At 43.3% G+C, this 14,849-nt stretch overlaps 1 protein-coding gene across 1 annotated transcript; it reads right to left on the bottom strand.

Annotated features, from left to right (window-relative positions):
- Positions 1-2,707: 2,707 nt before the first annotated feature.
- LOC142436764 (translationally-controlled tumor protein-like) lies at positions 2,708-3,124 on the bottom strand. The gene has a single exon (XM_075540224.1). The coding sequence runs from the start codon at positions 3,122-3,124 to the stop codon at positions 2,708-2,710; it is 417 nt and encodes a 138-aa protein (XP_075396339.1).
- Between the last annotated feature and the right edge of the window lie 11,725 nt (positions 3,125-14,849).

Genomic DNA, 14,849 nt, shown 5'->3' with positions numbered 1-14,849 from the left:
ACTGGTTACCCTCTTTATATTTCCCATATCACCATGTTTGAAGCTTAGCTTTGCATATCTTTCCCACCAGTGATGCCTTATTGTTGTGTCACTGGTTGCACAGTGCATCTCAGTGTTTGGGCAGCTATATCATGATGCTTCTTTGGTAACCCCAGTGGAGTAGGGAATTTAGCCCTAGTGGTGCTTTGACAGAAACGTTTGATAGCTAAGGACATGGTCTGTGTGCTACTCCTACCAGTTACTTCACTGGGAAGGACAATGATACGTTTACAGCCTGAGAAACCATGAAAGGGGCAGCTACCTAGGGTGCTGAATGAACTCCATGAGAGGGGTCTGTGTGGGGTCGTATCAACAGTTATACTCTGGGCTCCAAACAGAAAGACAGCGCTTGAACACAGGTCTGCTTTGCATTGTTTGAATGACATTCCAGAGCACATTCACCATGCCTTACTCACCATAATCAGGGTGTCATAATTCTGAGGTCTTGTTCACCTTCTATCTTTTTGCCTTCACTGCCTTTGCAGTTGGTCTCTGGCATGCTTTCCCTGATGCAAATCTCATTTCCCTGAGGTGCGTCTTCTCTGTGTCAGCTTGGTCAGGCCGTGATACTCAGTAGATTGGCAATCATGCTACCTTGTAAATTTGAAGCCCTTGTTGTGTGAAGGCTTATTTGTTGGTCTGTGATCCCAAATTACTCTAGCAAAGAAGATGAGACTGCTACCATTGAGATTTAGCGCATTGGAAGTCCTAGAGAAGAGATATTCTCAGTCGTACATGGGAGATGTGAGTGAATATAGAGCCAATAGAAGGGTGTTAATTTTTCTTATATATTATGGATATTGTCTTCCATTTGTATAAGTCCACCAGGGTGAGCTTATGTGATAAACCATGTCACAAATGTAGGTTGGAATACCAACCCTTTATCCAGTAAAGGACTGACACCTCTGGTTGGATGTCACCCTGATGGATGCCCTGCACGGTCTTTTCTTTTATCTGTTAGCTAGGACATGTGTTAGTAAGCTTGTATGCACTTTCTCAAAGTACACAAGGAATGAGGGAGCAGAATAAGCACTAAGTTCTCATAACAAATGGCCTTACCCGGAAACTCAAGGTGTTGGTCCTTGAGAATGATTTGTCTTCACTTTCGGCAGTCCATGGTGCTGTCAATGTTTTCTGCCATTACTATATTCTAACACTTTGATTCTTCTTCAGTCTTCCTTTCTATGCACTGAAGAATGTATAACTTTCACATTCCTTGGTCACAGGAAATTGAAAATACTGTCTGCACACTTCTTTAATTTCCTTTTCTCAATTGTGTTTTAAATATATTACATGCCCTAAATCAATGACACTACAAGCAGAAGAATCATATGCTCCAAGGGGATGATTGATAAAGTTATCTGCATTAAAGTAAAAAAAAATCTGGAAGGTGAGAAGAGGTGAATAGAAAACACAGAGTTAGGGGTGGATGTGGGGGTCACACTTAACCCTAGCTCAATCTAAGAACAATTAGTTCTTATGACATTGCCCTGATCAGTATGTGCCCTTTTGAAGGAACCACAGGTGTGGGTGCTACAGCAAAGTGTGGTGAAGAAATGAGATGGTATCTTGCTCTCAGAAAGAATGGTGTCTGGGGTCTTAAGCTTTGTTTTTAAACAAGCAGTCATCTCAGTGTAACGTCAACTAAGTCCACATGGAGAAGAACACCAACATGCTGATCAAAGGATTGCCAATAGTCACATTCAAATCTAAGGAGAGAATTGTATCAGAGTTTAATTTTTTAACTCTGATTTTGAGAAGGCTGTGGATGACATTTGAAGGCCAAATACATTTGCGGGTTCTACACAAGGAATAAGCTTCTGGTGATTTCTCTCTGACCATAAATAAGGGATGGGAATAACCTGGTTATCAGACAGAGTATTAGAGAGATGATTATAGCAGATTGAAATAAAAAATCTGACTTGAAAGTTAAAAACTTGTTATTTGATCTCCCTATTGATACACTTTCACCTTAATCTTGTTTTTTAATACTTTCTGGTTTTGGTTTCCAAATTGAGTTTATTTCTTTACTGTTGTTGTTATTGTTGGCAGCCTTCTGAGTCTGTTATGGATCTTTCTATACATATTTGGTATATAGAACCCAGTGTGGGTGACTCTATAGAAACTATAGCTACATTAAGGGTTCCTGGTGGGAGATAATGAGGAGTTGCTATCAAGAAATTTAAGCAAAAACAAACAAACAAAAAAGAAATATAAGCCAAAAGAAAATGTTTGAAACTGATAGTCATTTGCATGACAAGATACAGCTATTGAATGATGTGATATCTGGATTAGTTCTCAAAATGGTTTGAGGAAAAAGAAAGAATCAGAAAATTCCAAGGCTTCTGCAGGCATACTTTAAAATGCTCAAGGTAACATCTTTGCTTTTCAACACTTTTTTTTGTTGCATTTCCAACTCTTTATTTTAGTTTTGTTTAAATGCATTTTATTTTTAGACAACCTACACGACATTTTTTGTGTTTTTTTCTTAAAAAAAAAAAGCCTCTGCTCCAAAAAATCAAGGTCACCGCTCCAAGTCAAGGTCACAAGTCGACGCAGAGCTCATGATGGCATCAGTTCCGTTTGTCTCGGTCCTGGTGTCGTGTGGGCGGACCGCAGACAGCTAGGAGGAGGGGCGGTCGGGCGGTCGGTCGTGCGTTGCCCACTGTCAGCACTTCTCCATCTCTAAGCCGTCCTTGAAGAAGATCATGTACGGGGTCCCGCCGCCCTCGCGGTAGTCCAGCAGGGCCACCATGCCGTCGGGAATCGTGTTCTCGCCCTGAAAGAACTGGTACTTCTTGAAATTGGCGAGGATGTGCTTGATCTGCTCGGCAGCCCCGGTCATAAAGGGCTTCATGCGTTCCGGCTTCCGCTCCTCCAGCTTGCCTTTGAGGGATTTCATGTAGTCCTTGATGTACCTCTTGTAGGCCTCCTTGGTGAAGCTGGTCTCCTGCAAGTGATGGTTCATGACGATGTCCACGTCGGTGACCACCTTGTGCTCGGGCCCGTCGCCCTCGGGGCCTTCGGCGGACGCGTTGCCGCCGATGAGCGCGTCATAGATGTGGCCTTGGGCCCTGCGGACCATGGTGCCCTCCGGACCATGGTGCCCTCCACTTCCAGACACAGCCCGCCCGTGATCTCCCAGATCTTGTACACGCCAGAGAACAGCTCATCTCGGCTGATGAGGTCCCGGTAGATGATCATGACGGTGGCGAGAGGGCGGTGGCTGCGCTGGCTTCGGGCAGCTCGGAGCTCCAAGAGGACAGCGCTGAAGGGAGCGAAAGTTACAGTTGGCGCTGGGGGAGGGGCGGCCGGCGCAAGGGGAGGGGCATCTGGCAGAAGGGGCGGGGTGCTTTTCAAGACTTTCAAGATGTCTTTTGAAGCAGATTTATCTACTGTCATGGTTCACTTGATCTCTTGACTTCTGCTTCCATGGGCACTTATTGTGCATGCAAGCAAGATGTAATCATTGACAATCCCAATATGTTCTAAAATTCTCATTATGCTATGTATTGGTCCAGTCACATAAAATGTAACTTTCTACCCACCCCAATGGGAAGAGAATGACTTTCTGTTTGTGAAAGCCTTACAAGTGTTGTATTTATTTCTTTCATAATGAGCATGTGTAGCAGAAAGCATACAAGTCTACTTTTGGGGTGAACTGGGTGTAATCTATATTGAATTTTGAAGATATGGATTTACTTGCTGTATTCAATATAAACAGGGCAAACAGATTGGTATGTACTGCTCACTCTCTATCTCTTTTAAAGCTCAGTACCTATTCGGGGCCCTCATTGTGTTTAAATATCTTAATTATATGCAGAGGTTCATTATCTGTATCAACTTTCTGGGGTCATAATTCTTTGTAGTGTAGTAATTACGTAATGATGTCAGTTTTAGAGTCTGGTCGAGTAGTATGCTCAGTGGGTCTATTAATCAAGAGATGGTGGCTTCAAACTCACCAAGTTTCCAATTGAGAAAGGTGAGAAGTTTGCTCCCATAAAGACATATTTTAGTTTTTATCAAAGTACCTGATACTTCCTCTTGAGTGGAAATGGAATGGTCCACGTGTACTTTATAGGAGAAATATGTGTTTTTTTCTAATCCCAGAAAGAATTACAGTAATAAAAACTCACAGGGGCAGTTCTACCTTGTCCTAAATAGTTATTAGTCTGCTCTGATGCAATGGCAGTGAGAATATTTTTACTCTTATTCTGGATTATGGTATATAATGAAAACATTTTCAGTTGCCTGCAGGGATGTGGGTGATTTTTCTGTTTTCCTGATAGTAGGACATGCAATAGGGCCAGTAGTTTGGGGATCCTATTATGGACAGCATTGAGGGAACTAGGGAGCAATTCTAGTCTGTCCAATGATTGGCTATGAGGGGGAATGGACACAGTGTTACTGGGCTTGATTTATTTTATGTTGATGATATAAAATGAAACTCTGATGGATCAGTTGTGATGGTATCATGTGTGAAGACATTCCATGGTAAAGGGATTCAGGCTGTTTGGTAAATCCTTTACTCCCTTCATAAGCTTTCTGAGATAAAGGTAAAGGGATTATCCTGAGGTATAGCAGCACAGCCTTTCATCTATGAAAGCATTATAGAGAATTGAAAAGAGAGATGTAGGACCTGACTACAGCAAGAAAGGAGACCTGGATCAGAGTTCTTCTGTGGACCAGCAGTCCCTACACAGTGAACCTCCTAGATCCAAGGTAATGTTGAAGCACACATACACATACACAGTGCTATCTAAAGCAAGTTAATCCCACAGATAGTCCAAGCAGACAAGGAACTTGCCCCAGAAGCAACAGAATAAGAGAGGCTTAACCTATGGCTGATAGGCTACGTAACATAAGCCACAGAATTCTACCCACCTAATTTATAAGAAAATACACTTTAAACGGAAAACCCCCCAATTAGTGATGATTCCTTCAAAACACACTTAAAATCTAAGAAAATGTGCTGGACTCTTCTTCAGAGCTCAACACTGAACACATCTGGTTGGATGCCATTTTTGGAAGGGTATTGCCCATCCCTCTTCCCTTTCACGTTCTTCAATGTTATTGAAATCACTTGGGTTTATGGAACAGTCGGTTTTTTGTAATGGGTTAGGTTCTTTATCGGCTTGCTTGGCCAGGATTCTCAGAAGGTTAACGATTACGATAATGTCAGCCTAGGTGACAAGTAATGCCATCACATCCATGAAGAGATTTTCTGTCAGCAGCCAGAAGTGGGAGGTGCTATCCTGGTGGGTGTGGTTTCCCCCAGTATAAATGTAAGTGGATTCTCTCTGTAAGCTGTGCAGATTTGGCCAGGTCCAGGGCCTCACCATACTTGTGCATCTCCAGACTTGAGACAGCATCTTGCCATATTTCCTACATAACTTGGATTCATCCTTCTGCATAGCCTGGGAGGATGCAGCCTACCGTCCCACGTTCCCATCTTGGATTCCTCTGGTACTCACCTACTTGAGTCATGAGAGTGGTCCAGAATGATATCTGAGCCTTGAAAGCCTCTACAACTGTGAATTGAAAAGGTGAGTAGTGTGACTAGAATTTTTTTCTAAACATTTCTGACACGGTGTAATGGTGGCGGGATGGGATTAAAAGTGAGGCTTGCTTCTTTAGTAAAGGGCACAGTCTCTGACACTCATGGGGAAGCACTGATTCAATAACAGTCAGTGACTAAAGGTGCGGGGGCGAAGATTTCAGAGAATGGAGGTCACCCACCCACTTGGCCTTCCCTAAGGTCTGACCAGATGCAGCTTACCCTTCATGGGTCAGGATTCCTTTTGGAGAAGATTCGTCAGAATGAGCACAGGGACCCACTCAGCATCTTGGAGCTTCCCATCCAGAGTTATGTTGCAACATGAGGCTTCATCCATTGCCCCTCTGGAGCGGCTGTCCATAGAATTTTCCCACTGTTGTTCATGGCAGCTGTTGCCTGGAGATAGAGGGAGACAGTGAAAGTCATGGTGGAGTCCTGGCTCTTCATCTCGCTGCCCCTGGTTGTTCTAGTGACAAACTCACAGGACATCTTTTGCTTGTTAAAGACAGTCTTCATATTCTAAGTTTCCAGAGCTGTTCAAGAACATTTGATATTTGGTTGTGTTTAGTTTACAGTGGCCCATGTTTGTCTGAGAATTGTGCCTCATAGTGTTTTCAAAGGTTATTTTTTTTTCAAAAGTCAGTCACCAGATCTATCTGTTAAAGTGTCTCTGAGGAGAAAGGAACCATCTTCTCAGTTAGCTGCTAAACATTGTAACTCTTTGTGTTATTGGGGGTTCCAAGTTTAATTTCACATTTATTCAAGAGGGAAATTGACACCTTGTGTTGTATTTATTTTGGAGGATTTAAAGAATTTTTAAAATTATGGTAAATTCTTCCTTTTAAGCTTCTTGGGTTTGCATTTGTATTTGTTTTGTTTCACTTTCTAGTAAAATTCTCTGACATTTAAGGAAAAGGCATTTCTTTTAGAATGCTGTTGTTGGTGTTGCTGAGATGACTACAAGGTGTGACATAAGTGTGGTTCAACTACAAGCCCAGGGAGATAACATAGAGCTAAATAAGAGACCGTCATAGTATTTTCACATTAGAATAGAGGCGTCTAACATACTAAGAATTGTGTAGGAAGATTTGCATTCTGGTGGTGAGAATAATTTTTTATATAATTCATGAATTCTATTTATGAATCATAAAATGTCTGTTATTGACAAGGTGTTTTAGGCTGTTCATGTTGTTAAGAGATATGGAATTGGTCCAGAATCCTACATACCCTCAGCACTGACTCATAGTTAGCCTATATGAAAATGGAGGAAATACTGGAAAATCCGTGGACATCCTCAAAATTGTAATGTTGAAATGAAATGCTGCAGTTATCATGTCACTCTAGCTTAATGAATTGGTTATACTAAGAAAGTGTTTATACTACACACTGCTATAAAGTCTTTGATGTAATCATTCAAATTGTTAATTTTGTCTTCAAATACCCAATTCTTTATAGGCCATTGTCTTCCTTGCAAAATGCTGACAGAGACCTGCTCTGATCTGCCTTGCAAGATGTTGATCTTAATTACAAGATGCAGGGGGGAAACCTGCCCAGATCTTCCTTGAAAGATATCGATTATCTGACTTGTAAGATGGTGACAGAAGACCTGACAAAAGTATTTCTTGCAAGATGTTATTAAGTTTCCTTGCAAGATGGTGGGAAAACATTCTCTTATCTGTCTTACAATATGTCGCTGATACTCTTTTTAAAAGGTGCTGATAGAAGACCTGGTCTGAGCTTCACGGATCTTTTTTGGAAGATGCTGATAGAGGACTGCTCTGATCTTCCTGGCAAGATGTTGCTGGTCTTCCTTGCAAATTGTGAGAGGAGACCTGTTCTGCTCTACCTTGCAAGATTTTGCTGAACTTCCTTGCAAGAAATTGATTGAGACCTGCAATGATCTTCCTTACAAGATATCGCTGGTCTTCCTTAAAGGGTGGTGATAGAAGACCTGCTCTGGTCTTCCTTGCCAAGATGTCGCTGATCTGCTTTGCAATATAGAAGACCTGCAATGATATTTCGTGCAAGATGCTGCTGATCTTCTTTAAAGAAGCTATTAGAAGACCTGCTCTGGTCATTCTTACAAAGATGTGGAAGATATTCCTTGGAAAATGCTGTGAGGAGACCCGCTCTGATCTTTGTTGAAAGATCATTAATTTTAAAATTATTTTTAATATCAGATTTTTATTTTGAGGAATGTTATTTAAAAATACTGGCCAATTAACGTGTCGTGCAAGTCCAAATGTTGACCCGTGTGGGTGTGTGTGTATGTGTGTCTGGTCTAAACCTGAGTTAGACAGAGGAGTCATGGCCAGGCAGGGCATAACTGACAGGCAGACACACAAACTCAGATGGTCCAAAGAAAAAACAGCATAATCCGGTGGTAGGCACAACATGCCAATAATATAGACCTAGAAGCAGCTGCTGCATGAGATGACCTGGAAAGCTTTTTCGCGCAGTACTCTTCCAGAAAATTGTTCCCAGCACGACTCCCAATTCACAGAGGGGAGGATCTATTTTGTGAGTGGGATCAATCTGATGTGCCCTTCCCTGAAAACGCCACTGATTTCCCTGCAAAATTCTGATAGAAGACATGCTCTGATCTGCCTTGCAAAATTTTGCAGATCTTTCTATCAAGATGGTGGGAGAAGACCTGCCCAGATCTGGCTTGAAATACGTCATCAATCTGGCACTCAAGATGGTAAAAGAAGACCTACTATGGTGTTCCATTACAGGTCGCTAATCTTCTTTGCAAAATGCTGGAAGAACCTACTGTGATCACTTTTTCAAAATGTCGCTGATATCTCTTAATGATGATGAGAGAAGGCCCATTCTGATATTCCCTGATCTGCCTTGCAAGATGCTGATAGAAGATCTGCCATGATTTACCGTGCAAAATGTTGCAGCTGTTCCCTGCAAGTTGCCAGAACCAACCTGCTCTGTTCTGCCTTGCAAGTTTGTGCTGATCTTCCTTGGAAGATATCCCTGGTCTTCCTTAACAGGTGCTGAGAGAAGACCTGCTCTGATCTTCCTTTCAGGATGCTTCATATCTGCCTTGCTAGATGCTGATAGAAAACCTAGTAATATCTGCCATGCAACATTTTGCAGATTTCTTACCAAGATGCTGATACAATACTTGCTTGGACCTTCCTTGCAAGATATGCCTGGGATTCTGATTTTTCATGCATCATTTTGCTGAACTTCCTTGCAAGATGTGCCTGGCCTTCTGATTTGCGATGCAAGATATTCCTGATTTTCCTTGCAAGATGCTGATACAAGACCTGCTCTGATCTTCCTCGCAAGGAATCCATAATCTTGCTTTAGTTGTGCTGAGGAAAGACCCGCTCTGATCTATCTGGCAAGATTTTGCTGATCTGCCTTGTAAGATGCTGACAGAAGACCTGCTCTGACTTGCCTTGCAAGATGTCGCCGATCTTCATTGGAAGATGCTGAGAGATAACCTGGTTTGATAGTCCATGCAAAATATCCCTCGTCTTCCTTAAATTGTGCTGAGATAAGACTTGTTCCAATCTTCTTGCAACACGCTTCTGATCTGCCTTGCAAGAAGGTGATGGAAGACGTGCTCGGATCTTCCTTGCAGATGTGGATCATCATGTTTGCCATATAGAAGACCTGTGCTGGCCTTGCTTGCAAAATGCTGCTGATCTTCCTTGGAAAATGCTGATAGGAGAGCTTCCCTGGTCTTCCTGGCCAAATGTGACTGATATTCCTTGCAAGATGCTGGGAGGAGACCTGGTCTAATCTACCTACCAAGATATTGCAGTTTCTCCATAGAAGATGCTGATAGAAGACCTGCACTAATCAACCTTGCAAGACATCAATGATATGCGTGGCAAGATAGCAGACCTGCTCTGATCTCCGTTGGATGTGGCTACTGATCATCCTTGTAAGATGCTGAGGGCAACCTGAGGGAGATGTTCCCAAGTGTGCATGCATCTCCTTCTTCAACGTGTCTGAGCCCAGTTCAGGCTTCAGAAGGCCTACAGGTGGGTGAAAAATTATCGCTCCTACTCTCTGGAAAATTTTGGGTATGTATGGATAGGGTTCACTTCTCCTTTTACTCTTTTAGGTTTGCTTCAAAAGGTTTGTGGGAAAAATAGGACTTTTATCAATATTTTAATATTGCACAACAAGACCCTGGCATAAGCAGAATGCTACGCCCTTAGAGAGACATGTGGGGGCGGGGGGCCCTTAATGTGTGTGTGTGCTTGCACATCATATAGGGTTGTTTGCGTAGCATGGGTTTTAGCAAACACCTCAAGAGTCTGTCAACCAGTGGTGTAGGTCATGCAACCAATGTGGTACATTCTCATGTGCTTATTTACATATGTTTGTCAAACTCACCCTGCTCATAAGGAGTTCTGCATGCTGTCGACCTGCTCTGGCTCCTCTCTGGTGAAAAAGTTCACCTCTTTTTACTGCGGAATATTATGGGTGCTCTTTCATTGTTCAAAAGTTTCATGATTTTTTAATTATTAATTTTAACATCGGGTTTATATGCAGAATAATGTTTTTTAAAGATCCTGCTGGATGTTCCTGTTGGATGTACGCAATGTTGACTCCTGTGCGTGTGTATGTGTGTGTTTGTGTGAGTGTGTGCATGGGATTGCACATCACAAAAGAGTCTTTGTGTAGCGTAGGATTTACCAAACACCTTGGAAGTCAGTCTAGGTCAGGCAAACACTGTGGTACCTTCTGATATGCCAATTTACATGTCTTTATCAAATTGGTGCTGCTCCTAGGAGCAGTGCAGGCTGTCAAACAACTCAGGCTACTCAATGGCTAACAAATTCACCTCCTCCTGCTGTGCAATAATTCTGGGTCGGTTTCATATCTCACATGTCTCAGGATTTTCTTTAATTATTAATTATAAAATCAGATTTTTATGTTGAAGAATGTTATTTAAAGAAATTGGCCGATTATCTTGCCGTGAAATTCCAAATGTTAACTGGTGTGTGTGTGTGTGTGTGTGTGTGTGTGTGTGTGTGTGAGATTGTATGCTGTAATCCTGAGTGAGACAGATGACTGACGACCAGGCAGGGCTGTACCGACAGGCAGACATAGAAATACAGGTGGTAAAAAAAACACAACAAAAAACAAAGCCAAATCTGATGGTAGGCACAACGTGCTGATAATACAGTCCTAGAACCAGCTGCTGCATGAGATGACCTGCAAAGCTACTTCACACAGTACCCTTTCTGGAAAATGTTTGCAGCACCACTCCCTAACCCACAGATGATAGGATCTTCCTTGTGAGATGGGATCAATCTGATGTGCCCTTCCTTGAAAACGCCACTGATCTTCCCTGCAAAATGCTGATAGAAGACCTGCTCTGATCTGCCTTGCAAAACTGCTGATCTATCTAACAAGATGCTGGGAGAAGACCTGCCCAGATCTTCCTTGAAAGATGCCGTCGATCTGCCATGCAGGATAGTGACAAAAGACCTAATATGGTGTTCCTAGTAAGAGGTCGCTAATCTTCCTTGCAAGATGCTGGGAGAACTTCCTCTGAACTCTCTTTCGAGATGTCTTTCATATTTCTTAATGGTGCTGAAAGAAGTCCTACTCTGATCTTCCCTGATCTGCCTTGCAAGATACTGATAGAAGACTTGCCATGATCTCCCTTGCAAGATGCCGGAAGAAGCTGCTCTGAATTGTCTTTCAAGATGACCTTCATATTTCTTAAGGGTGCTTGTAGAAGGCCTACTCTGATCTTCCCTGATCTGCCCTGCAAGATGCTGATAGAAGACCAGACATGATATTCCTCCCAAGTTGCTGCAGCTCTTCCCTGCAGGTTGCCCATGAAAAACTGCTGTGAACTGCCTGGCAAGATATCTCTGGCCGCCCTTAACAGGTGCTGAGACAAGACCTGCTCTGATCTTCCATGCAAGTTATCCCTGGACTTCCTTTAGAGATGCTGAGGGAAAACCCGCTCTGATCTTTCTGGCAAGATTTTGTTGACCTGTCTTGCAAGATGCTGACAGAAGACCTGCTCTGATCTGCCATGCCAGATTTTACCGATCTTCTTACCAAGAGGCGGATACAACACTTGCTCTGATCTTCCTTGCAAGATATGCCTGGGCTTCTGATCTGTCATGCAACATCTTTCTGATCTTCCTTGCAAGATGTGCCTGGCCTTCTGATCTGCCATGCAAGATATTGCTGATCTTCCTTGCAAGATGCTGATACAAGATCTGCTCTGATCTTCCTTGCAAGTAACCCCTGGCCTTCCTTTCGAGGTGCTGAGGGAAGACCCACTCTGATCTTTCTGGCAAGATTTTTTTTGATCTGCCTTGCAAGACGCTGACAGAAGACCTGTTCTGACCTGCCCTGCAAGATGTCGCTGATCTTCCTTGGAACACGCTGATAGATGACGTGGTGTGATATTCCACGCAAAATATCCCCCGTCTTCCTTAAATCGTGCCGAGATAGGACCTGTTGCGATCTTCTTGCAACAGGTCTGCCTTGCAAGATGGTGATGGACGACGTGATCTGCCTTGCAAGATGGTGATGGAAGACGTGCTCGGATCTTCCTTGCACATGTGGATCATCATGTTTGCCATATAGAAGACCTGCTCTGGTCTTCCTTGCAAAATGCTGCTGATCTTCCTTGGAAGATGCTGATAGGAGAGCTTCTCTCGTCTTTCTTGCCAAGACGTGCCAGATATTCCTTGCAAGATGCTGGGAGGAGACCTGGTCTAATCTACCTACCAAGATATTGCAGAGTCTCCATAGAAGATGCTGATAGAAGACCTGTGCCAATCAACCTTGCAAGACATCACTGATCTGCTTGGCAAGATAGCAGATCTGGTCTGATCTCCCTTGGATGTGACTACTGATCATCCTTGTAAGATGCTGAGGGAAACCTGATGGAGACGTCCATATATGCACATCCCTCTCTGCCTTCAAAAGGTCTGAACACAGTTCAGCCATCAGGAGTCGCATATGTGGGTGAAATAATTCTTCCTCCTCCTCTCTGGAAAAATTTGGATAGGTAGGCATAGGGTTCACAACACTTTTTTCTCATCTTGTGTTTGCTTCAAAAGATTTGTAGGAAAAATGGGACTTTTATCTATATTTGATAATTGTACATCAAGACCCTGGCATACGCAGAATGCTACACCCTTAGAGAGACATGTTTGGGTGGCCCTGAATGTGTGTGTGTGTGTGTGTGTGTGTGTGTGTGTGCTTGCACATCATATACGGCTGCTTGCGTAGCATGGGTTTTACCAAACACCCCGACAGTCTGTCACCAGTGGTCTAGGCCAGGCAAACACTGGGGTGACTTCTCATGTGCTTATATACGCATGTTTGTCAAACTCACCCTGCTCATAAGGAGGTCGGCATGCGGTCGACCAGACTTGGCTCCTCTCTGGTTAAAAACTTCAACTCATCTTATTGCGGGATAGTATGAGTCCATCTTTCATTGCTGAAATCCGTTATCTGATTTTTGTAACTGTTAAATTTTAACATTGGGTTTATATATAGAATAATGTATTTTAAAGATACTGACAGATGTTCTTGTTGGGTGTGCGCAAATGATGACTGCTGTGAGTCTGTGTGTGTGTGAGTGTGTGCGTGTGCTAGCACATCATACAAGAGTCTCTGTGTAGCGTAGGATTTACCAAACACCTTGGAAGTGAGTCAACCAGTGGCCTAGGTCAGGCAAACACTGTGGAACCTTCTGATGTGCCAATTTACAAGTGTTTCTCAAATTGTAGCTGCTCATAAGAGCTGCACTGGCTGTCAACCACCTCAGGCTACTCAAAGGCTAACAAATTCACCTCCTCCTAGGCTGCAATAATTCTGGGCCTTGTTTCATTTCTCACGTTTCAGGATTTTCTTTCATTATTAATTTTATAATCAGATTTTTACATTGAAGAATGTTATTTAAAGACACTTGTGATTTTCTTGCTGTGCAAGTCTAAATGTTAACTCCTGTGTGAGTGTGTGTGTGTGTTGTGTAAACCTGAGTAAGACAGATGACTGATGACCATGCAGGTCCCTAACCGGCAGGCATACACAGAAACTCAGGTGGTGCAAAAGACAGAGCATAATCCGGTGGTAGGCACAACATGCCAATAATATAGACCTAGAAGCAGCTGCTGCATGAGATGACCTGCAAAGCTATTATGCACAGTACCCTCTCTGAAAATTATTCCCCGTACCACTCCCTAACTCAGAGATGATAGGATCTTACTTGTGAGATGGGATCACTGTGATGTACCCTTCCTTGAAAACGCCACTGATCTTCCCTGCAAAATGCTGATAGAAGACCTGCTCTGATCTGCCTTGCAAAATTGCTGATCTATCTATCAAGATGATGGAGGAAAACCTGCCCAGATCTTCCTTGAAAAATCCAGTCGATCTGCCATGCAAGATGGTGACAGAAGATCTAATATGGTGCTCCTAATAAGACGTCGCTAATCTTCCTTGCAAGATGCTCGGGGAACTTCCTGTGAACTCTCTTTCGAGATGCTGGGAGAAGACCTGGCCACATCTTCCTTGAATGATGCTTTCACTCTGCCATACATGATGGTGAGAGAAGACCTACTATGGTGATCCTAGTAACAGGCCGCTAATCTTCCTTGCAAGATGCCGGGAGAACCTGCTCTAAGCTGTCTTTCAAGATGTCTTTCATATATCTTAATGGTGCTCAAAGAAGGCCTACTATGATCTTCCCTGATCTGCCTTGCAAGATACCAATAGATGACCAGTCATGATATTGCTCCAGCTCTTCCCTGCAAGTTACCAGAGAAGAACTGCTCTTGTGTGCCTTGCAAGATATCCCTTGTTGCCATTAACAGGTGCAGCGAGAAGACCTGCCCTGATCTTCCTTTCAAGATGCTTCCATCAGCCTTGCACGATGCTGACAGAAGACCTGCTCTGATCTGCCTTGCTAGATGCCGATAGACGACCAGCCATGATCTTCCTCACATGTTGCTTCCAACTCTTCCCTGCAAGGTGCCAGAGAAGAACTGCAAGATATCGCTGGTTGCCCTTTATGGGTGCTGAGAGAAGACCTGCTCTGATGAAGAGAGTACAGTTCCTCAACTGCAGCACAAAGAATTGATGTGTGCAAACCACCATCCCTGCCCAGGTCCCAGAGTGAAACCGCTGGTTGTGGGGACGGTGCCCACTCCTGATGATGAGCCGGCTCTGTTCTTCCCTGTGTGAGCAAACTGCTGCTGCATCCAATGTCTGTGTGTAAGCTTTGCTTTTGCTGGTGATC

The sequence above is a fragment of the Tenrec ecaudatus genome, unplaced genomic scaffold (assembly GCF_050624435.1).
Source record: "Tenrec ecaudatus isolate mTenEca1 unplaced genomic scaffold, mTenEca1.hap1 Scaffold_602, whole genome shotgun sequence".
Classification (NCBI taxonomy): domain Eukaryota; kingdom Metazoa; phylum Chordata; class Mammalia; order Afrosoricida; family Tenrecidae; genus Tenrec; species Tenrec ecaudatus.
The sequence above is the reverse complement of the archived record's forward strand: the minus strand, read 5'-3'. Positions and strand labels throughout refer to the sequence as shown.

Bases quoted from the DNA above. Each gene is read 5' to 3' on its own strand.
- LOC142436764 (XM_075540224.1), bottom strand. From the start codon at position 3,124: ATGGTCCGCAGGGCCCAAGGCCACATCTATGACGCGCTCATCGGCGGC.